This window comes from Lynx rufus, unplaced genomic scaffold (assembly GCF_022079265.1).
Source record: "Lynx rufus isolate CCGP_SWC_20201006 ecotype Redwood Valley unplaced genomic scaffold, mLynRuf1.p SCAF_13, whole genome shotgun sequence".
Lineage (NCBI taxonomy): Eukaryota > Metazoa > Chordata > Mammalia > Carnivora > Felidae > Lynx > Lynx rufus.
The window spans coordinates 31,202,122-31,225,476 of record NW_025814827.1 but is presented as its reverse complement, the minus strand read 5'-3'; the positions used below and the strand labels follow the sequence as shown (position 1 = coordinate 31,225,476).

Below are 23,355 nucleotides of genomic sequence, written 5' to 3'. Positions count from 1 at the left end.
CCATTGCAAGTAATTATATTTGCTTATTCATAACTACTCCTTAACCTAGACAATGAGCCCCCACAACACAGGGAGCATTTTCCATCTTTCCAAAAGTGACTCTAAGTACAGAATTCTATCAATTCTCTGATAATTGCTCTCTTGCCAGAAGAAGGAATTAAGTGGTGGACACAGAAGAGAGGTGGATAGCTTCTAAGGATACAAATGAAGAAGGGAGGAAAAGGAACACGAAGGAAGCCTGAGAGTAATGAAGGGAACGAGAGTATAGGAGTAGAATGGTATCTCATCAGTGGGGCCGGAGGACAATATGAAGGGAATTTCTCTTTCTCAAATAAGATTTCCAAGTATCTTACTATCACCCAGATGGCTCAGAGAAGGGACTAACACCACCATGTGTACCCAAGCTTAAATGACTTTCCATATGAAGCCCCTGCATCTCTATTTTGGCTCTAGCATTCATTCTCTTTACTGCCAGGACAAAGGTCAAGTCACACCTAAGTCACACTTTGAGCTGTGGGAACACACCCTCTCAAATCTGAATACATATCTTGGGAGGATAAAGGACAGAAGACCAGTAGGAATGTACAGATTCCCTGGCCTTGAACACCACTCCCCTTTACACTCTGGAATAAACAGCATTAGGGAGCCAAGAGAGGAAACACTTGTGGTGGTTGGAAACCTGTGCCTGCCTGTTCTGTTCCTACCTGCCGTCATCTTACCACACCCTTCACCTCACCTTACACTCCCCTCCAGCCCAGGAACTGGAAACTACAAAGAGGGGAGAGAAGGGAGAGGAGGAAGAGGAAACTAACAATTCCCTGCCCAGTCCCAGGTCTACACCCAGTACAACCAACAGGTAGGCAAGCTTGCAGAGAATACTCAGAGGGAGTCCTGTGAGCAGAAAACAGTCCTGAACCTGGATAAAACACGAGGAAGTAAAAGATCAAAGGTGAAGTAGAAAATGGGGAGGAGGGTGGAGGTGAAAAAAGTTGGGGATCATGAGAAGCGGGGGGCAGGACATAGCAGGGCTATGTGGGAGCCGATCGGGAGCAGGGAACACAGCATAAATGGGATAAGAGTTAATGTTCCCCTGGTTGGTCTCAGGGAATCCTTCCACAACCTTGTAAGAATAGCACAGGTGTGGCCGGAGGGCACCTTGGTCCTCTTCCTGGTTCTAAAGCAAAGGTGACCTTGAGCCACCGGGTGTCTTTTCCAGTGTATGCCTCTGTGTGATTTCTCCATTTCTTTCTCTGTTATCTGTATTTATGCCACGGTTTCTCCCGCTGCCGCCTCCCCTGGGAATATGGAGAGGTTGCTGGGGAAGGCCGAAAACTAGAGAGAGGTTGGGCCATGTCACCCTTTCACACCCACACAGAGTGACGAATCGGGTTTCCGATTAAACCGAGAGGCTTGGGGGAAGGGTGTTAGGCTTTGCGGGTCCCATCGGGTGCTGTCCTCTACGTGGTGCTGAAATCTGGGCGACCTCAACCCAGGTGGGCCGGCATCCCCGGCCAAAGGTTGCGAAGCTCGGGTCCCCTAATCTACCTGGCGGTGCTTCCCACCTCTGCCCCCGCATACCTAGCGCGGTGGCAGGCGGAAAGGCGGGGCCTGCGTGAGCCCCACCCCTGGAGACTGCGGCTGGGACCTCCCTCCTCCGCCAGCCAGCCGCTACCTCATTGCGCTTCTCCTGCAGTCTGGTTGCTACCGTCTTCCTCTCCTGCTCCAGCTTCCAATTCGGCCCCCATTTCGGCTCCAGCCTCGCACCCAGTTCCAGTCCTCAGTCCTTCTGGTTGCATCCTCCCTCCCTGTTCCTGCCCTGCGCCAGTTCCCACCCCAGGATTCCACAGCCGGACCCTCAAGCCATGGCTGGTCCCTTCTCTCGTCTGCTGTCCGCCCGCCCGGGGCTCAGGCTCCTGGCTTTGGCTGGAGCTGGGTCACTAGCCGCTGGGTTTCTGCTCCGCCCGGAACCTATAAGGGCCGCCAGTGAACGACGGAGGCTGTATCCCCCGAGGTATCAGTGTCTGAGGCACAGGGGTGGGGGGGGGTGGGGGGAGGTGGTGACGGGAACGAAGATGGGGATGGAGATGAGGACCTGGGCAAAAGAGAAGGGTTATAATCACGAAGGCTCTGGAGTGGAGTGCTGTACAATCTGGAGACCACAGTGGGTTGGGAATGGAAGCCAAAACCATAAGGCTAACGCATTTCTGGAGACCTGTAACCCGCAGTCCCCGCCCCCAAGACCCGCTCTGGCCCTGTGAGTTCTGGCTGCACCCACTCTGCCCAAAGCCCTAACTGAGAAACCAGGAACTATCCTTTTCGCTCTCCTCCATCTCGTTTCCTGCTGTCCCCCCCCACCCATTTCCTGAATTCCCCTCCTTAGTCTTCCCCTCCCCCATCCCTAATGTTGTGCTAATGGTAGGAAATAACTGAGCAAATCTGGGGAAATTGTGCCCGCCAGCCAGAGGAAACTAGACCTGTTGGGAAAGAATAGACCCTGAAAGTCCCTAAAGAGATTACTAAGTAAGGTTTAGCCTCCCCTAATCTCCCCTCCTCCCAAGGAGCAAAGGCAGACATGGCTAACTGGATAGCTCCCAGCTGACTGCACTGGGTCTAGGCCCCCTGTGCTCTCCTCCATGGTTACTGGGTACCCCCTCCCTAGCGCTGAGTACCCAGACCTCCGAAAGCACAACAACTGCATGGCCAGTCACCTGACCCCAGCAGTCTATGCCCGGCTCTGCGACAAGACCACACCCACTGGTTGGACGCTAGATCAGTGTATCCAGACTGGCGTGGACAACCCCGGCCACCCCTTCATCAAGACTGTGGGCATGGTAGCTGGAGATGAGGAGACCTATGAGGTAGGGGGCCCCCAGAGTTTCCCTGGTGACCCAACTCATCTTCCCAGTAATCCCAGCTCCTTCCCCCTAAAGACCCTTCACTTTCCCTTAAGGCTGGACCTTCCATACTCATGTTTTCTGACCCAGTGAAATCAATCCACAACTAAGGCCTGGAAAGGGATTCTCTCTCCTTAACCACCCTCTCCCTCTTAATTCCCCATCAGGTATTTGCTGAGCTGTTTGATCCTGTGATACAAGAGCGACACAATGGATATGACCCTCGAACAATGAAACATACCACTGATCTGGATGCCAGCAAGGTAGGACAGATATTCTGCTTCTGATTTGCATTGCCTTATATATAGCATTCTGTTTCTCCAATCCTTTCACCTTAATTATTCCTGACTCAGAGTCATTATACTGCTGAGCTTTTAGTTTTGGTTTCTTTGGTTAGATTCTTTGGGGGAAGAATTGTATCTTAAGGAGCTGCAGATATGGAAGGGAGAGGAGAGGAGAGGGTGGGTGAGAATGACTGTACCCCAAAGTGGGCAGTTTGAGGGAGGATTCATAATGCCCTCTTCTGTTGGAGTGCTTGCCCAATGAACTTCTCCTTCCAATGCATGTAGTGAGGACCCCTACAGTCATTAAGGTCTCTCCTTCCCCAAGGCTCTCTGTTCCCACCCCTGTGTTTCTGTGAGTTATATTAATTTCTCTTATTCCCTAGATCCGTTCTGGCTACTTTGATGAGAGGTATGTATTGTCCTCAAGAGTCAGAACTGGCCGAAGTATACGGGGACTCAGCCTTCCTCCAGCCTGTACTCGGGCAGAGCGACGAGAGGTGGAACGTGTTGTAGTGGATGCACTGAGTGGCCTGAAGGGTGACCTCGCTGGACGTTACTATCGGCTCAGTGAGATGACAGAGGCTGAACAGCAGCAGCTTATTGATGTGAGGGGCCTTGAAGGAAGCTGGGTTGAGGAAGCAAATGGAAAGAAGAGTCAGAGGGGAGGGTGGGTCAGATGAGATAGAGGCCCAGGAGCTACTGTGAAGATTCTGAACTCAAGTCCTTTTACTCCCCTCAGGACCACTTCCTATTTGATAAGCCCGTGTCCCCACTGCTGACTGCGGCAGGAATGGCTCGAGACTGGCCAGATGCTCGTGGAATCTGGTATGAGGCTTACCTTACCTCTTTTTCCCCCATGATCTGTAAATGTCTTTTATTCCTATATCTCTCCCAGTTCTCGCCCTGTCTCTTGATCCCTGTCTTTCCATCTTTACTGCTCTCAGGCACAACAATGAGAAGAGCTTCTTGATCTGGGTGAATGAAGAGGATCATACACGGGTCATCTCCATGGAGAAGGGTGGCAACATGAAGAAAGTGTTTGAAAGATTCTGTCGAGGCCTCAAAGAGGTTGGAGAAGAATGTATAAAGGAACTAGGTGGGAGGACATAAGGAAAAGCCAAGGACTAGACCGTATAATTTATCAATCAACCCATGATACTTTTGATAGCAAAAGGGATCACCATCAGTCAGTCCAGGACAATATATCAGGACTGTCCAGAGAAAACCAGGATATATGGTCACCTAAGAATAGAAAGAGAAAGAATGTCCTGAATCTAAGGTAGTAAATAAAGTAGTTGTCAGATAAGACAAAGATGGAATAATTGAGCTGGTGTGTCAATGCCTGAGGTGTGTGGAGTGTGCAGATAAGGAAAAGTTTGAGCCTGGATCAACGTAGGAAGTGAAAGATTGGTGTGTTCATGATTCCAGTGTAACCATCCAGTTCTGAACCAAGGTATTCTGTCATTCTCACTGAAGTATCATGTCTAGGTTTTAAGCTGAGAGCAGGAGGGAGACTAGGGGAAATGGAAGATGGAATGGCTTAAGTCCCAGAATGTGTGGCTGTACTGAATCCTCAATCATATATGGATTAGGACTCCATATTCTATTCTAGGTTAGAAATCCCCATAAACCCAGTTTTTATTGTATGTTCTCATATATACAGTTGTATTTTGGACTTGGAAAGACAGACAGCTTCTCTTTTTTTAGATTCTAGCTGGGAAGTTTTTATTGTTTTTGGCTAATAACAGATAACATATTCTGATGGTAAGTGGGTAGGGAAGTACTTTTCAAATGATATGCCTCAGGTTTCTCATCTGTAAAATTGGGATAATACGGCTTCCTACATTTTAGGTTGTTGGGGATTAAATGAGATAATGTATGTAAAATACCTGGTGCATAATAAATGTTCAATAAGTGTTAGCTCCTATTATTTTTCTAGATGGAAAGGTTTCCCCTTGTTCAGCATGGAAGATGACCCCCTATGCCGTGTTTTTTTTTTCTCTCTGAACTATAAACAGGGCTCTCTTTACTCATATGAGGTAGTCTTCGCATCCATCCTCTGGCACATCCCCTGTCTCTTGAACTCTAACAGTCATTTCCATCATTAGGAAGCTCTAGTGAAACAAAACACTCTACCCACACTCCCTTCCCCACCCCCTCACGCATACACATAACTATGAGTCCGGCTCTTCTGGACTGTTTTCACCTTTCTCTCTGCCTTCTCACATGTGCTCTTTCCACAGCTAACAGAAGGCTTTCTTGCCTCTTCCTGTTGCAAAGCCTACACCCTCATTTTATGTGTGAAAGAACCCTTCCAAACTCTAGGCTCATTAGCAAAGCAAAGATAATCCATGCATGCTGAGCTCATTGAATAATCATTCCTTTCTCAGTTCAGTTTACCACCTCCACTCATTTCCCTAGATCATCCTTAGTGCCTTATTCTCTCAAGTGTCTCTTCTTCCACACACAAGATATTTTTCTGTAATCTCACCATTATGGGCTTGCAACATCAAAATTACCTTGTATACATGATAATAACAAACCATTACCCACCCAACCCCCCCACACACACACAAACAGCAGTGTCATTCTTTCACAGTCCAAATTCCTCATTCTAGACATATTTCTAGAGTTCTTGTAGGTCTGGCTAAGTGAGGGCTCAAATATCCCTGACTTTTCACTAACAGAGCCTTTGTGGACTCAGGTGGAACGGCTGATCCAGGAGCGTGGCTGGGAGTTCATGTGGAATGAGCGTTTGGGATACATCTTGACCTGTCCGTCTAACCTGGGCACTGGACTTCGGGCAGGAGTACACATCAAACTGCCCCTGCTAAGCAAAGTAAATGAGTTGTGGGGTTAGAGAGGGGTATGAATAAGGAAGGTGGTCATGTGTGGATGGGAGGGTATGGGCATTTTGGAAAGGAGTCAGACACATTGTGGGTAGAGTATCAGGGGAAAGGGACCAGTCTCAAATAGGACCAGTCTCTGCCCCTAATGGCCCGGCCCCCAATCCCTATCTTCTCTCCTCTAGGATAGCCGCTTCCCAAAGATCCTGGAGAACTTAAGACTCCAAAAGCGTGGCACCGGTGGAGTGGACACAGCTGCCACAGGCAGCGTCTTTGACATCTCTAATTTGGACCGACTGGGCAAGTCAGAGGTGAGATCCTTAGGGATTACAGTGAGGAGAGGTATAGGTCTGTGGGGGTGGAGATATGACAGTGAGTGGGCCCCAGGAATGTAATAGAATCTGAAATGAAATTCAGGTTGAGTGGGGAGACAATTGGAAATGAGTTCCTAGAGAAGGTAAATCAGTGTTCAAGAAGGAAACTCAAGGGTGGGAAGCAGAGATCAAGGATTAGTGTCCTTCAGGTGGAGCTGGTGCAGCTGGTCATCGATGGAGTAAACTATTTGATTGATTGTGAACGGCGTCTGGAGAGAGGCCAGGATATCCGCATCCCTCCACCTCTCATCCACAATAAGCATTAATTCCCCATCCTCAGGAGATGACTCAAGATCCCCAGGAATTCTGCCCATTCTAATGTGGCCCATTCTACTTGCCCTGGATGCCCCTCCAACTCCCTTCTGTCCTAGTAAAGACTCCTTGCTATGCTCTAGCTGTCTGTGTTATTTCTAATGGTTGGGATGAGGAGGGACTAGCTTTCAGGAAAGGAAAAGAAGCAGTGGGGTTATTTATGATGGAAAGAAGACTCCAGATATGGCATGCCAGGAACACTGATTCTCAGGTGGGTGGAAAGCATTAGCATTTTACCCATATTCCTCATCGGCTTCCTGAGGATAATTAGAATGCATTTCCATTTGCACTTTATTAAAGTTTCTTTCCCAACAATCTTTCTCTTTAACTGTGGAGACAGGTTCAAAGCAGGTTGCCAAGGAAGCAGATGGTCAATGCCATGGCCCAGGAGGGTTGTGACCAGTCCTGAAGGCCCCAGGCTGTGCTTCGACCTATAATGAGACAGAGAATGGGAGGAATATCAAAACTCTGTTCCCCAAGAACCACTGATACATGGAAACTGTCTGCCTAGATCCCTTTGCTTCAGGGGTCTCCCTGAATGGGTTCTATGAACCGGATAGCATCAAGTTTGGGGTCAGATTCTGGGCCAGGAGTTAGTGGGGCAAGCTGTGCATTTGGGAACTCACCCTGCTGTTCTGGGCTGTCCTTCCCCTCATGCTGGGCCCATGCAACTGCTCGTCGCTGCTCAGGACTCAGAAAGGCCATTTGTTCAGGGGTGACAGCCACAGCCTGAACACTCGTGAGACTAGATAGCTGGGTGGGACTGAACACCACCTGGGGGTGGGAGCAGAAATTAGTACATCCAATATAGCCCCCTTTGGGCCCTGGCTCTGTGTGGTCACCTCAGACCCCAGTTCTTGAATACTTACAGCAAATTTAGGAGCAGGGATGACAGAAATAGCAAGAGGGGTAAGGCCCTGGATCTGTTCCTGCAGCAGTGCTGAAAGAGCCAGGTCTGGGATCCCTGCTGTTGAAGCAAGTGGGATGGGCATCCAAACATTGTCTTATACTGGCCTTCCCCCTTCTCTTCAAACCTATAGACTATAGACTTCTCTAACCTCTCCCCAAATACCCGACCATACACCTTTCCCAACACATCTCCAACCTCTTACCTAAATGCCTTCTCAGACTCCCACCTTAAGAATTCCAGAGCAGTCCTCCACCCAGTCCATCCATGGTAGGGAAACCAACCTCTAACAGCTAGCACCAGCAGTGGCCCAGCCTCCCTACCTGCTATTGTGCCGATTTCAGTGAAGATCTCAGGCCCCCAGTTACTGACTGGACCAAAACCACCGGGCAGCACAAGGAGCTGGGCCAGAACTTCCAGTTGCTCCTCAGAACACTGGAGATGCAGATTGCCCAGGAAGAGAGCTGCTTGGCTGTGGAAGAGTGGAAAGAAAGAAAATATATTCAGCCACAGTGATAGGGTCCATGGTTATGAGATGGGAGTATAGATGGCTTCAGGTGAGGTCCCTTCCCCCATGGGACAACTCCACCATGAGTCTTCCATCCCCAGTGAGTCCACCTTTACATGAGCACTACCCCCCACACATCCCCTCCACAGATGACCTAAATTCCCAACTGCTGATATGCTGTAGCTCCTCTGGCCGAAGTCCACAGAGTGTATAACCCAGTGCAGTCAGATGAAGGAAGTCCAGGTGGCTCACATGCCGACCACTCTGCCGCAAGAAACTGGAGACCACAACCCGGAGCTGGGATGGAGATGGAGGGCACAGAATAAGGAGATAAATCACAAGGAATTCATGGATGAATTCATGGTTGGGGAAGAGACAAGTACTACTGGATTATATACTTGTATTATTAAGAACTGATGATCCAATAGCCATGAGGAAGATTGAGGATCCAAAAAAGAGCAGGCCTCAGGGAAGACAGTCAGGAGGGAGTTTTATGTGTCCAGACCTCAAAGTGAATAAATCACAGAGTTCCTAAGGCCACAAGTAGGGGGTATTCTATTTTAATAGAAAGAATGGCCAAGCAGGGTAACAAAAAAAATTCTTTAGGTGTTAGGTGACCTAAAGGCCTAGATCTGTGGGATAGAAGTTTAGAAGGTAGGAAAAGGGAAGGTGTTACCTGGATGGAGCTCCAGCCATCTATCTGCCCCAGGGTGCTCAGCACTCCCCAGTCCACTAGGATCAGCTCCCGTAGTTCCCGCTCTCCTAAACCTATTAAGAGCCGGCCTAGCTGCAGGATCTGCTCAGGACGGAATCCCCGGGGAGGACCCCACAACTAGGAGAAAGAGGAACAATGTGAGTGGAAAAGTACTGGACTAGGAGTCAGAATGCTTGGTCTTAGTCATGCCTCTGACCTTAGCTGTGAACTCTAGGCAAATCACTTGCCTCTCTGGGTCTTTAGTTTCCTCAACTGTAAAATGAGAGGGTTGGATTAAGGTTCTGACTAAGGTGTTACTGAAAGATGCCAGAGTCTCAGTATAGAAGAATAGCAGATCGTAGTCCATGGATTCTAAACCTTATGTGCACCAGACTCACTGGGAGTGCCTGTTGAAATGCTGATCCCCCAGAGCCCTCAGAAGATTCTTCTCCCAAAAAAACATTCTTCAGTGAGTCTAGCATAGGACCCTGGCACCAGCATTTTAAAAACCTGCTCCCTGGATAATTTTGATACACCCTAAAGTTTGGTAACCACTGCCTTCTTCCCTCTACCCATTGCACTAGCTTCCTTTTCTCCATATTCATCCTCTCTGACTTCCTACTCAGGATCCACTCTCATTCTTTCATCTCCTATTTCCTCCACTTTTCCCCAGCTATCCACTCCCTTGTGTCTCATACCACACCCAACCAGCTTCCTCATGTTGGCCCCTCCATCCCTAACCTGTTTTGCCTTGCCCATAGCTGCCCGTAGTTCCTCAGGCCCAAGTCCTGGGTCTCCTGCGAATAATTCCAGGCAGTCCTCAAAGTCTGAGAGCTCCATCCCTGCAATCTGGGTTGCTGACCAGGCTGCTGGGAATGTCCCTCGTATATCTGCACAATTTGGCACAGGTTCTGAAGGGGGAAGGCAGGCACAGGGGGTCAGTGTAGAATTAAACTATGCCCACAGAAATATCTATAGGTGGAATGACCCCTCCAACCTTTGGAGGATAGGGTAACATAGACAGTATGGGCCAAAGGATTACTATAGTATGAGAATTACAGGACTCAAGGGATATTAGAACAAGTGACTAAAGAGGATAAGTCCCTCATTGTATAAATGGAAGGCTGAAGGGGTTGCCTAGGGATTTAATGGCAGGTCTAGATCAGAACTCAGGTCTCACTAGCATCTCCCTCCTACATCCTAAGCATCTTCCCAGCAGACAGCTCCATACTCTAGCATAGAGCCAAGCTTAGAGTGGGTCAGCTGCTAATATGGATAAGAGAACAGGAAAAGGTAAGTCCTGGGCTAATAATGTAATGGGTTATAAATTTCCAGAGCTATAGAACCCTAGAACCAGAAAAGACCTTGAAAATTATCCCTCTAACCACTGTGGTTTATAGATGAGAAAACCCAAGCCCAGAGAGCAGAAAGTGTGCAAATCTGCTCAAAGGGCACAGCATACCTAGAGCCCCGACTTCTGTCTACATTTCTGGATACTCTTTCCTATACACCCTGATAGACATGAATATTTGGGTAGTTTCACCTGGGAGATCTTCTGCAGTGGGCCGTACAACCCCAGCTACCAAGGCAGCTTTCTTGGAAGCAAGCTGTGGTCTTCCACATAGCTGTCCAACTCTGCTCTGCTCCCAACTCTGCTGCTTCTCTAGGAGCCGCTCCAGAGTCTCTTGGCCCAATGCCTCCTGTGTGAGACGGTAGATGGAGGGTGGGGAGACCTGGGCAGGTCAGGGCCAGCTGCTGCAGCTATAATTTTAAAGTCCTATCTCTTTTTAGCAGTTTCCCCCAGATTCAGGCTTCACATCCCTTGCCCTCAGTCTCCTTGCCCTTAGCTCCCCAAAGCCAGCTCACCAGTCCCCTCTCTGCTCTTACTCCCTCCCTTGTTCCTTCACCTCACCCTGGGGATCAAGGAAATAGCTTCAGTAGACAGAGTGAGTACTAGGCGTCCAGCTTGCTCTACTTCACCCTGGCTCCACAACTCTGGCTTCCTGGGGGACAGGAAGAAGATCAGGGGCTGGGATGCTGAGACAACTGTGAGGGAAAGGAAGGGGAAAAGAGGACATGGGGACTCAGGGCTCCAAGGGACCTTATGTATATTTATTCAATGATCTGCCACTGATGATGGTGGTTAAGAGGGTGGGTATAGGATGAATCAGAATTAGAAGTTCCCAAAGGTTCATACCCAAGAGCAGGCTCCTGTGACAAGAGCCATCCCAGCTCTGTGGCAAATGGCTCTCCTAGGCAGAAGCCCTGCAGCTGATTGAGTTGGCCCAGCAGGATCGGTAGGGGGATCCGTCGTGTACTCTCTATCCCCAGGAATCCAACCAAGGGGCCCAATGTCTCCAGCACTTCCCTTGACACTGTTGTCTCCTTTGGAGCCTGGAGGGGGCATCAGGCCTTGGGACAATGCATCTCTGACTCAGAGGACCAGATTCTTTGATCAAGACACCAAAACCTTTGATTTTTCTCTCCCTCCAGCTCCCAACTCAAGACCCTACGATGTTCACTGCCATTGTTTACTTTCTTAAATAATGAGCCCAGATAGGAACAGGCAGAAAGGCTAGGAGTTGGAATCCAAGGGATTTCTTGGACTCTAAGGAATGTGGACAAAAAATATGAACCTAGAGATAGGTTGGGATGGAACCTAGAGATAGATCTAGGGGCTAGGGCCTTCTGGACAAGAACCTTTTTGGCAACAAAAGTGTGGGGCTAGGCCTAGAAGATAGAGAGCATTGTCTGAGAGGTAAAAATTGTCCAGGCAGCAGTTCCGAGTCTGGTAGGTTGGACTCTTACCAAGTTTTGTAGTGCCCTCTCTGCCAGGGCCACCCGGTGGAGTGGGGTCAGTGCCAGCAGCTGCTCTGGAGCTCCTCGTACCAGCCCCACCACCAACATAATAGATTCATTGGACAGTCTATCCATCAACCGGACCCTATAGCAATTTGACAACAGGGGCATTCAGAAATGAGTCTTGTTGAGAAGGGATAACAGAATGCCACATTGCCCAGACAAGAGGTAACATCAGACCAAACCCTATGGCCCTGGACAGGATCTGATATTAAACTGCCCCAGATGCAATTCCCTTCATAGTGTTTAAAAGGAGAGAACAAAAGGAGTGCCATATTTCTAGTCTTCCTCAGGAGAAATGACAAATGACCCTACCTTATCTAATGGAATCAAAAGTCCCAAATATTAAATATCTTTAAAATTTCTCCCCATTTGGGGCACCTGGGTGGTTCAGTTGGTTAAGCGTCTGACTCTTGAATTCAGCTCACGTCATGATCTCATGGTCTATGAGTTCGAGCCCCTCATTAGGCTCTATGCTAACAGTGTGGAGCCTGCTTGGGATTCTGTCTCCCTCTCTCTCTTCCCCTCCCCCACTTGCTCTCTATCTCTCTCTCAAAACAAATAAAAATAAACTTTAAAAAAATTCCCCCCCCCATGTTATAGATTAGAAAACCAGCTCACAGAGATGGTGGGATCTTACTCCCAAGTCCTTTTTTCCACAGGGTCACCCTTCCTCTACTTTTTGTGGGGAAGTCCTCTCTCATTTGCATAGTGGTGCACAATTTACCAAGCCCTTTTATAGTATTCTCTTATTTGAACCTTATGACAAAACTTTGGGGTAAGACAGGTATTTTTCTTATTCCTCTTTCATAGATGGGGAACTCAGGTTTTCCAACTCATGGTCTAGAAACTTATCTAGGTCCTTGGGATTCTAAATTATCTCCAAGAACCAATAAATTTAAATAGATTTCAATGGCTTTTTTAAAAGCCCTTTTGTCCAGGTTTCAGAAGTGTATTCTATCTAGGGCTGCCAATTCTGGAACTGGAACTAGGCTGCATAGCACAAAAGCCAAAATCTGTGGAAAGGCCTATAAAAATGTAAGGATGGAATCAACTGCTTTACCATCACCTCATCCCTAGGAAGACTAATACTAGCCTTTTCCTACTCTAACTTACAGTTCAGATGGCAATGGGGTAGGGATGGGGGCAAAATGAGAAAGGAAGCCTGGGAGAGAGATACTCATAAAACTCCTAGAGTCTCTGTGTTAAGAGGACCCTTACATTCATGAATTTTCTCTCCCCACAACCCTTATCCATACTTAAATGTGCTCTACAACATTCCTGCAATGAGACCATTCGGCCCAGGCTTGAATAGCTCTGATGTTGGGAATTTGCTACATCAGTTTTCCTTGTATTTTTCAAATTTGATTTTTACTCACTGGTCATTGTGATGCCCAATGGAGCCATTCAGAAACATGCTAATCTATTTTCTATTTGATAGCCTTAGGAGTATTTAAAGGCATTTATCATGTTTCATACATGCTCTTTCTGTACTCCACTGAACACACTGACAACATGGTGGCTTAAGCAGGCTATAATCTTCTAGGGTGAGTTGGACCATTGACTCCCTCAGTTCAGATATTCTATCTCTATTAATGTGGCCTCGGTTATACTATGATTGTTTGGCAGCCTACATCATAGTGTTGCCCACCATTAGCTGTCCTATGTTGGGGTCATGTTCTGGGAGCCAGTCAAAACATAGAGCAACTTTGAGTAGAATCCTCTGCTTTGGGCTATAACTGATGGCAGAGAACCACCAGACAGAAAACTGCCACCTTAGAGCATTTCCTAAGGGCAGACCTTCTACCCCAGGTTGAGACGTCTAGGGATCCAGTGTCTCCAGTTGTAGCACTTACGGTAAATCCAAGAGTAGCCTGGTGTCTAGCCCACTCAGTTCTGGCCCCATGGTTGCCAGCTCTGGCTCTGGCATTGTCATCCTCCGCTGTAGCTCCACCCAGATACAGGCTCTCTGTAGGATAGGATGGGGAAACAGGTCAGGATAGAGGGGCTGGATTTGGTACCCAGGATCCCTGCCTCCCTGCTCCACTAATGTTTAAGCACCCCTCTCACCAGACTCCCTCGAACTCCAGTGGGCAGCTGATAGATCATGTGCACTACTTCAAGGAAGTTTGCCATTGAGTTGATCTGCTGCAGAAACTCACACGACATGCCCCCTGCCAGGGTGCCCAGAGCCCTGTAGGTGTGTGAGTGGGTAGATGCTCATTCAACACATGCTGCGGTCTGTCTGCTCCTTGATACTGATTCTCTCAACACAAGTACAGAATTCATTTATGGTAATTTACAGTTTGAGAAATGGCTTTCCATAGAAAACCACAACATCATCACTGTTTATCAGAGAGGAAAATAAACATTCACAGACGTCAAAGGATGTTCCGAACATCATTCTATTAAAAGTGTGGTAAACTGAGCGTAGAGCTATATCTTTAGATTCTGAAGCCCATGATTCCTTTACTGTGGGTGAAAGGAAAGTGATACTTACTTGTTCCTGTTTATTGCTGCATGGCCAGTAGCTCTGAGGTCACCTTGGATTAAACTAACAACAGCAAATATCTATTGGGAGATTTCACTGGGCCAGGAACTATATTAAGTACTTTATATGCCTTACCTCATGTAATCTTCACAACCACACCCTATGAGGTAGGTACTATTGTAATTCTCGTTCCACAGAAGAAAAAAACTGAAGCTTAGAGGATTAAATGACTTGCTCAAGGCCATGAATAGGTTTCAGGGCTGGGACCTGAATCCAGGTGTTCTGAATCCCTTAAACTAGTCAGGATAGGTGTGGTGCTATGGGAAGGCAAGAGAGTAAAGGGAGGAGGATCCAAGAGAAGGCCCACACACTGGGACTATGCATCATCCATCCTCACGTGTCCCATTGCATATCATATGGGGCCTGGCACATGGCAAGTCTCAAAAAATGTTAGTTGAATTAAACTCTGCTCAACACAAGTTACTCACTGCAGATTCCTGAGTGTCAGGTTCGTGGGCACCTGCATCTTCTTCCAGAGAAACTGAGCCTACAAGAGAAAGAAAGAGGAGCAGCCCCCCAGCAGAGATATTGCCCAAGGACCTAAGATGCTTTGGACCTAGCCCTCCCTCCCCACCCTGTGGATCCACCAGCCTCCTACTCTCCCAAATGTACACTCCTCTCTTGGAGATGGAGGGCGGGGGGAGAAATAAGGGGGAGGGAGAAGGAATAAAGCAAAGCAAGTCACATTATAAAGGATGCTGGGGATAACGTGACCAATCTAGGGCTGACAGGTAAAAGAGGTGGAACATAGAGGATAGTTCTGGACTAAGTGAGGAGAATTACCTGCTGCTCAGACCAGGGCAGCTCCCGGTAGCGCCTTCGGTTAGCCAGAAGAGCCGCAGAGTCCAGCTGTAGCAGCTTTAGTGGGAGCAGGGGAAGCAGGCAGTCTGGCCAGGTGGTGGGGATGGGCTGCTGGTGGGGATGTGTGTAGCAGAGTAATGATAGGTAAGAGGGGCATCATGGGGGTGGGAGGGGACCAAAGCTAGGGAAAGGGTGGATGGCATGTGCCACTATAGCAACACACACCAGAGAGCCCTCACAATGAAGGTGGATGTGGTCAAGTATTGCTGCTATTCAGGCACCTGATGAACTGATCTCCCTTAGACTCTCTGAGCTTTGCTCTCTTTATCTGAAAGCAGGTTCGTTGGCCTGGAAGATTTCTCAGACCCTTCTGGTTTTGACATTATAGGACAGTGTGGGTCATGCTGTCATGTAACTGGAACTGGGGAGAGCTGCTAATGTCTTGGTGGAAACAGAGTCAACCTGGATGCTCAGGGCCACTGCAGGGAGAGTATAGGAGGCAGCACCAGTCATATGAAACTACCCGGGGACATGGAGAGGAGCTTAGTTGGGAGATCCCACACGTACCTGACCAGGGATACACACAGCTGCACTGGCACCTGTTGTACCTATGTTTTTAACGCCGTCTTTCACCTGCATGAGAATCAGCAGTGTGTGTGTGTGTGTGTGTGTGTGTGTGTGTGTGTGTGTGTAAGGAAGTGGGGAGTATGGGAGGCCTTCCCTGGCCACAGGGAAGATGCCCTCCTCTTAACCAGAGCCCACATCCCTGAATGTCTCATCCTCCCTGCTACTCTCATACCCGAAAGGTCTGCAGCAATGCTGCAGTCTGGCAAGCTGAGAGGCGTGACAGTTCAGGGGCCAGGCAGGAACAGGCCCCAACCAGAACTCGTCTAGGGATGGCCTGGAGTGTCTGGGAGCTGAGGCCTGGCAGCAGAGGGTGCAAGGAGCAGAGTTCCTCCAGGGACAGCTGGGGAGCAAGAGAGACAAGAGTCCTGAAGAAGAGAAGCAGGGTGGTTGGGAAGACAACAATCACAGTACAGCAAGGCAGCAGGTCTGAGGAACTGAGAGGGAAGAAGGGGCAGATGTGAGAGCCAAGGAAAGGGGGACAGGGACCTCTGAGGGACATTGAGAAGTTGTTGCTACTCACATCATGCCTAGGGAGGAGCCGTCCAAGCAGTAAGACAGCCTAAGGTGGGATGGGATGAAACAACAGCTCTCAAGTCCTGGTAGCCAGGTTTTATGCAGGTCCCTAGGACCTACCCTTTAAAACTTCTAGTTTCCTTGATACCACCCCCAGTGACTAGCCTGGCTCTGGGCTCTTCTTGATCTGAAGAAGGGGGATGAGGGAGTCCTCCTTGGGACAGAGAAAAAGGAGGCTCCAGAGAAGCTGGTGGTATCCCTGAATGTCATTCCCTTGAGTGGGGTTCCTGGGGTTGGAAGGTGGATGTTAGAGAGTGAGACAGGCCCACCTGGGCTGGTGTGACACTGGTGCCCTGCAGGGCAGGAAGCATGGCTCTAAGCTGGGGCTCTGACAGCTCCTGCAGGAAGCGGAGGCCCAGCTGAGGGAAGAGAGGGGCCCAGACCCGCAGCTCCCGGGGGCTCAGCACAGCTCCTCCAGATGAGCGCAATACCCCCAGAAGTTCATATGCCACCTGTAACCAAAGAAGGTTTGGGACTGGGGAGAAAAGACAAGTGAACCTTAAACTTCCTCTCTAATCCCACATCTGGATTTCCCAGGGCCTGGGCTAGGGCTTAGAACCAAAGATGGGACACGAACAGATAGGGTTTAAGATGTCAAAGGGTATGTTTGGGGTGTCATAGACCAAACGGCATTGGGTCAGGAAGAGGTGGTAACAGATAAGGATGACCACAAAATAAGGAACAGAGATAGTAGAGGTCAGGGGAGGGCTGGCACTGTTGTGCTCAAGCTTGGTTGAGATGACTGAGTATGTCATCCACACAGACCCAAGGAAAGCCTGGACTCTTGTAGGCCTGTGCCAAGGGGCTCACCCGTCCTTGTGGGCTGAGGGTCCCGTTGGCCGCACATTCCAGCAGCCCCCGTTCTACTGGCCCCAGTGGATCACTCAAGGGTACCAGGCTCTGCAGCTCCTCAGGGCTCAGGAAACAGGCGAGGGACCCCAGCCTGAGAAGGGCATGAAGCTGGCCTTCATGTGGTCACTGAAGCTGGCACTAAGGTAGGGATCGTGTAGGTATATGGAGTAGGCACTCTGCTAAACTAGGAAATATGGGTACCATAGATAGGCCTCTGTCCTGGACTCCTATACTGCCTGCGGCCACTGCCTACCTTTTTGACCCTTCCTTCCTAGGCCCCCAGCCCACCATGGCAGCTGCACTAGCCTCTCTCCCAATTTGGCTTTGATCACTGATCCCACAACTGCTCACCTGCGCACCTGCTCTTCTCCGTCCTGGACACTCTGGTTCACCAGGCTTCGTAGCACATGCCGGGCATGCCCTGGCCCAAGACCTGCTGCTGGCCAACTATCCTCCAGGGCCTGGATCTGAGGTGAGGAGGGTCAGCTCATGTTGGGTCACTGTGGGACACTTGTGGGGAGAAGCTCACCAGGAGACATACTACTGACTCCTGTCCCACCTAGGAGAAGATGGGCTAGTCAAGAAAATCATGTCATACCTGGTGAGGGCTGAGCTGCAGAAAGTTCTCCAGAGGGAGGTGGGGGAGCAGGGGCAACACTGCCCACAGTAGCTCCTGGGACCAGGCGGGCACTTCCCCAAACAGGTCAGGGGCCAGCAGTCGCTTTGCAAGAGCTTCCTTCTGTTCAGGCCTCATTCCTGGGCTGTAATCTCGGATGGCAGCCAGTCTGGGGAGAGCAATGGGTATTAACCTTTGGCCCCTGTTGTCCCCCTCACACTCTGAGGCCCTACTGTCGTGGACAAGAAGGAGACTCTCCCTAATTTTAACAGAGAGGATTTCAAGAAGGGGCTGCTATAGGCTGATGGGGTTGGCTGACCCTGACAGGATCAGGAGGAGTGGTGTGGGGTCCTTACACACTGTCATTGGCCAACAAGGATGGTGGGAAGCGCATCAGGTCAGAGACAGCCAAGAAGGGGATGAGCGGTGACAGGTCAATGAAGAGCTGGGAGGTGAGGCGCGGGTACTGCTGGAGCAACAAGGCTGTCAGGCGACCCAGGGCTTCCTCCTCAGATGGTAGCACCTGTGAGGGCATAGGAATGGATGCTGGATCTAGAGATGCTCAGTATTATCGCCATCTCCTTTTGAGCTTCTCCTTCCACTGGGCAAGCCCTCTGCACACCAGGTTCCAGGTGCTCTTGATTTCCAGATGTCTCCCTCCATCCTCCCCGCCCCCCCACCTGCCCTCTATACCCACCTGAAGCTGAGCCCAGGAACGGTGCATGAGCGTCAGGAAGCCCTGAGCAGCCTCCCTCTCTGCTGAAAGCACCAGCTGCTGGAGATTTTCTGGTGGCATGTGCAGGTATGCCTGGGAGTAGGAGGTTAAAGTGGGCATGGCCTCACTGGGCAGAGACCTCGTGCCACAGTTGTTACCCATTCCATCCATGTACCCCTCCATCTGTTACCTGCACTAGAATCTTCAGGGCCCAAACACTCTTCTCCCTCTGGAGCAGATCCCATAGCACAGGCTGATGGGGAGACAGACAAGATACCAAGAGCTGTCTCCTCTGTCCTCCTGAAGGTTCCCCAGGCACTCCAAGTCCACTTGCTAGATGCTTGTCCTTCATCTGAAGCTAGTATGTGTGTCTCATCAGATACTAAACTCCATTAAACCAGGATGATGTCTCAAACTCCTCCTGTACCCTTTTCCATGCTAGGTCCATTGTTGGCTCAATAAATACTTGTAGATCCAAACCAAAACTATGAATCTGTATAATCCCATTTCACTGGACACAGGACTTGAGAAAGGTGGGCCCTAACATGGAGTAAGGAATCTTTACATATGCTACATAACCTATAAAGTGCCTTACATATAACGGGACAACCAATGAATGAATTATGCTATTTATATATTCTAGCCCCTTCACTCTACAGAGAAGAAACAGAAGCCCAGAAAATCTGAGTTAAATTATTTTCCTATTACCACACTAATGTGTGACATAGTTGAACCCAGAACTCAAGTCTTCTGATTTGTAGTTGCCCTGAACTATTCTCATTTCTGTCTTATCTTCCTATATTTGCCAGCCTTCTCACTCTCTAGGGACAGAGTCAGATCCCTCCAACTTGATACCTTTCCTTTCTGGAGCAGAAAGGGGGAGAGTCAAAGAGTTAGAAAGAATAATGAGATAACGTTTAGTGCACGTTTATGTGTCATGCTATATGCATAAGCCCACAGCATGTATAATCTTATGTAATCCTTACAGGTACCCTAAAAAAGTGGCACTGTTACTCTCCCTCATTTATAAGTGAAAAAAATGTTGCTCAGAGAGGTTAAATAACTTGTCCAAGGTTGATCACGAACTAAGATGTGAACTCAGGCCTGTCTGACTCCAGAGCTGTGTGCTTAAACCACTATACTATACTACTACCTCTCAGTATTAGAGAATTTGTTTGGAGGCCCTTCCCTCTGTTCCAGGGGCTTTAACCTTGGCAGATTACTCACACTGAAGCAGGACAGCAGCTCCATCTTGTTTATACCAGAGCTGGGGCTGGCAGTGGGTTCAAAGCCCAGCAGGGTCCACTGCTCCTCCTGTTCCAGGTACTCCCCAACTGTCCGCAGCACACTGCGCCGGCCCTCTGGGCGGAAGGCATCCCAGAAGGAGCAGTTGTCTGGGAGACTGGAGAGCATCAGGGCCTGACCCAGCATCCCCTGGGCCTCAGTCCCCCCAGCCCCTGGACCCAGAAGAAAGGTCAGCAGGCGCAGGAGATAGTGTAGGCGTGTGGAGTGGGCAAGGGCTGGTACAGAGGACTGACAACGTGGCAACTGGGATAGCATGCCAAGCAGGAAGGGGGCTGGGGCCAGACACAGTGGGGATGGTCCCAGTGGTGGCAGAGAGGGCAGAAGAGGGCCCAGTAGCCCCTCTAGGAAGCAAGTGTCATTGCCCCCACGACTTATCCTGCACTGGCCTGCTAGCCAAGGCCAGAAGGGCACAAGCGCTTCATACATGGTATCATTGGCACAGACCATCATCAGGAAGCTGCCCCCATCTGGGCAGCGTTCCCCACAAGGTCCAATGTGGCAGGGTGGGAAGGCAGTGGCATCTGGGGTAGGGCCCTGGCACACATGCTGAACCCAAGCCTGATTGCTGGGGGGCACAGCCTGCAGACCCGCCTCTCCACACAGCCGCTCAGCCCACAGGGTCTCATTCTCCAAGAAGCAGCCCCAGAAGATCTCTGGGGTGAGGGGAACAGAAGGCAGTCCTTCAGGACAGCTGGTGGGGGGTGGGAGAAGACCAGCACAGAGCCGCTTTACCAGACGGCGATTGGGGCCAGACAAGGCTGAAAAGGAGAGGTTGCTACATATTGCCTCCAGGAACTGATCAGGAAACTGGTCATGGCAGGCCTGTAGCCAGCCTTGGGCACCTGGTGCCCATGAGACTGCATACCACACAGCTGTCTGGCAGATGGCAATGGTGCTGGGAGGGGGCTGCGGGGTGGCAGGCTTGGCGTGCTGGCAGAGCAAGTGGATGGAGAAGTTGGAAATGCTGTAGGGTGGTGCTGGACCTGAGTGGTTCTCGCAGAGGGCCTCCACAGAGATGGCTCGCTGTTGGCGAGGGCTGATGTGGGCTGAGAGCTGGGAAGCCCTGGGCAGAGGCACACCTGTGCTCAGACAGTGGAGGAGGGCGGGGGGTGGGGGTGGCAATCCAGACAGAAAGCCCAGCGCCTGGACATCCCAGGAAAGGTTGTGCCGGATGCCCCTGGGTGTAGAGGGAGGAGCAGGCATCACCTGGTCAGTTTACATTTCCTCTAGTTGAACATTCTGACCCTGGCCCAGAGCCCTGCATGGGGGGATGGCAAGCATAGGCTTTTCCAAAAGGTCCCTGGGAGTATAGGTGTTACTGGTTTAAATACTGGGATGGTGGGAGCGGGAGAAAGATCTGTCCTGCCAAGGCACAAAATCATCTAGGAGCAGCCCAGCTGGAGTCCCTTCTGTCCACCTGGCTCCCTTCTTTCTCCTTTCTTCATATACTTTTAGGTAGCTTAAATACAACTTTTGGTTGACCTCACATCAGGAAATCTGCCCTGCAACTGAATAAGTCTAACAGTGCTCTGACATTGTTGTACTGAAACAGTAAAGATGGAGGAATCCAGTCCTATCCTTTCTTTCCATACCCCATCTTTATTAGGTAACATTATTAAGCACTATGTGCAAGACAGTTCTGAGTGGCTTGCACATAGAGCATCAACCCATTCAATCCCTTTCAACAACTCTGTGGTTGTTAATATTATCTATATTTTATAAGAAGGGAAACTGAGGCATGAGAATGAGAATGTAACTACCCCAAGGTCACTTGGCTAGGTAAACAGAGCTAGGACACCAACCCAGACAGTCATGCTCGAAAACCACTAAACAATGCCCTCCCATCAGTCTCCTCCTCCATTCTGCAGGCTGACAACTTTCCAGGCCCACTCCCTCAGAACTCCTCTCCTGGTAAGAGAGTTACTTACCATAAAAGCAGCTGTTGAAGGTTGCCTAGGAGGGAAAAGAGTAAGGAAGAGGACTACCACAATCTCCCCCCTTCTTTGTCCTGCCACAGCCCAGTCCCGAACCCAGCAGCACTCACCTCCCTGGCACTGCCCATTGGCATCAGGCTCTGGTTGCCCCAGAATGGAAAAGACCTCATCCTGTAGGGAGTCAGTGACACGGAGAAGCCCCTCCTGGAAGGCAGCATAGAGGGGGGCCCCCACTGTGCGCAGCAGACCTCCCCAAAGAGCCTCCTCAGAGCCTGGCTCCCCTACTGGGGTGAGCAAACCCAACAGACCCTGTAAAAAGTGGGGGGCTGGCTCCCTCCCATTGAGGCCTGTGGCATTTGTGGGGTCCATACTGGACTGCACCTGTACCAGGGCCTGCCATCGTGTACCCTCTAACAAGAGCAACAGAGAAGGCAACCAGTCAGCCACCAGGACGCAGTCAGAGGGCCCATCACGGGTGCATGGGGGCCGGGTAGGGGTTGGGGGCCCCACAGGAACTAAGGCTCCTAGCAACACCTCTGCGAGTCCACCCAGCACACCTGCCTGGTGCCCCAGGAAGTCCCGGGGGGTCTGCTCCTGTCCCAGCAGTGCCAGCACATCCCCTAGTAGACCTAGCATTGGCTCCCAGTCTGGGCTGCCTCTCAGTGTCACTAGGAAGTCATGGAGCCGGAGGGCAGGGGGCTGGAGAGGTGGGGGCTCCCCCACAGGTCCCTCCCCCATTCTCCCAGGCCCAAAGGAAGAAGAAATGTTGGCCAGGAATGCAGAGAACTGTGAGCGGCTGAGGGACCGCTGAGGAGCTTGGTCCATTGTGGAGAGCAATGACTTCAGGAGGGAGAGACCAGGGTCCAGGGACTGAATCCCAGTAGGGACCAGAATCACTGTAAGAAGAGAAACCAGAGGTCACTAAAGGGGAAGAGCCTAGAACCCAATTCGGTCCTGCCCAGAGCCCAGTCCTAGCTTGGATCTAAAGATGAGGCGACAGGGATGGCAAGCTGAGTCCCTTTACTGAATACTACTGAATACTTACTATAGTAAGTCTTGGCCTGCTTTCTTAACCCTCATTTTTTCCCTTAGCTCCAGTCTCTGACCATTTTCCTTTATCTTTTATAGAAACCGGTTAATCTCTGCATTCTTAAGTCTCTTTTCAGCAACCATCCCCTTCATCCCCAGCCCTGCTCACTGTTCATCTCACCTGCACAGGACAGCGGCAGCAGCAGGGCCCAGAGGCTCAGAGCCATGTTTCCAGGTGAGCACTGGTAAGAGGTGAATTCTGGTTATTCTCACCTTGTATGCAATAGCCAGGTGAGGGCAGAGCACTGCAGGCAGCCTGAGTTGCCACTGACACTGTAGTGTGGTCTTTCAGGGAACAATATCTGTAACCTGACAGCAGGTTTGTCACCTGAGCCACTGAATACCTGATCCTTTGGCTTTGGAGAAAGGTGTGCTTCTGTGAGAGGGACCAGTGATAGGGGATCCCGGGGGGGGGGCCCTCGGAGGAGCCCAGGGAAATAACTTCAGTTAAGAGCCAGGATGCAGATAGCAGTGGGCAGAAATAGAGGTGGAGACCTGGAGACCAGGGTATAATGTGGTAGGGAGGGGGGCTGCAGAAAAATGTAAGAAAGTATAGAGGGTACAAAGGAGTTAAAAGCAAGTAGGATTTGAAGGAATCAAGGAACAAAGGGGGC

At 50.1% G+C, this 23,355-nt stretch overlaps 2 protein-coding genes across 2 annotated transcripts; one reads left to right on the top strand and one right to left on the bottom strand.

Annotated features, from left to right (window-relative positions):
• Positions 1-1,728: 1,728 nt before the first annotated feature.
• LOC124508076 (creatine kinase U-type, mitochondrial) lies at positions 1,729-6,763 on the top strand. Its single transcript, XM_047074491.1, has 9 exons — positions 1,729-2,011; positions 2,660-2,858; positions 3,062-3,157; positions 3,562-3,783; positions 3,918-4,003; positions 4,123-4,246; positions 5,883-6,017; positions 6,210-6,335; positions 6,548-6,763. The coding sequence occupies exons 1-9, from the start codon at positions 1,863-1,865 to the stop codon at positions 6,662-6,664; spliced, it is 1,254 nt and encodes a 417-aa protein (XP_046930447.1). The 5' UTR covers positions 1,729-1,862; the 3' UTR covers positions 6,665-6,763.
• A 289-nt stretch (positions 6,764-7,052) lies between these two features.
• Positions 7,053-22,908, bottom strand: STRC (stereocilin). Its single transcript, XM_047074490.1, has 29 exons — positions 22,863-22,908; positions 21,763-22,548; positions 21,647-21,671; positions 19,641-20,895; positions 18,604-18,666; positions 18,396-18,506; positions 18,055-18,221; positions 17,681-17,867; positions 17,434-17,549; positions 17,041-17,173; positions 16,500-16,682; positions 16,178-16,216; positions 15,830-15,997; positions 15,598-15,663; positions 15,013-15,138; positions 14,658-14,716; positions 13,749-13,872; positions 13,535-13,647; positions 11,628-11,763; positions 11,017-11,213; positions 10,732-10,822; positions 10,363-10,519; positions 9,561-9,730; positions 8,802-8,957; positions 8,280-8,422; positions 7,941-8,089; positions 7,580-7,677; positions 7,337-7,484; positions 7,053-7,141 (listed from the first exon to the last, which is right to left on the bottom strand). Exons 1-29 carry the CDS (start codon positions 22,906-22,908, stop codon positions 7,053-7,055), a joined length of 5,301 nt encoding a protein of 1,766 aa, XP_046930446.1.
• Positions 22,909-23,355: the final 447 nt, after the last annotated feature.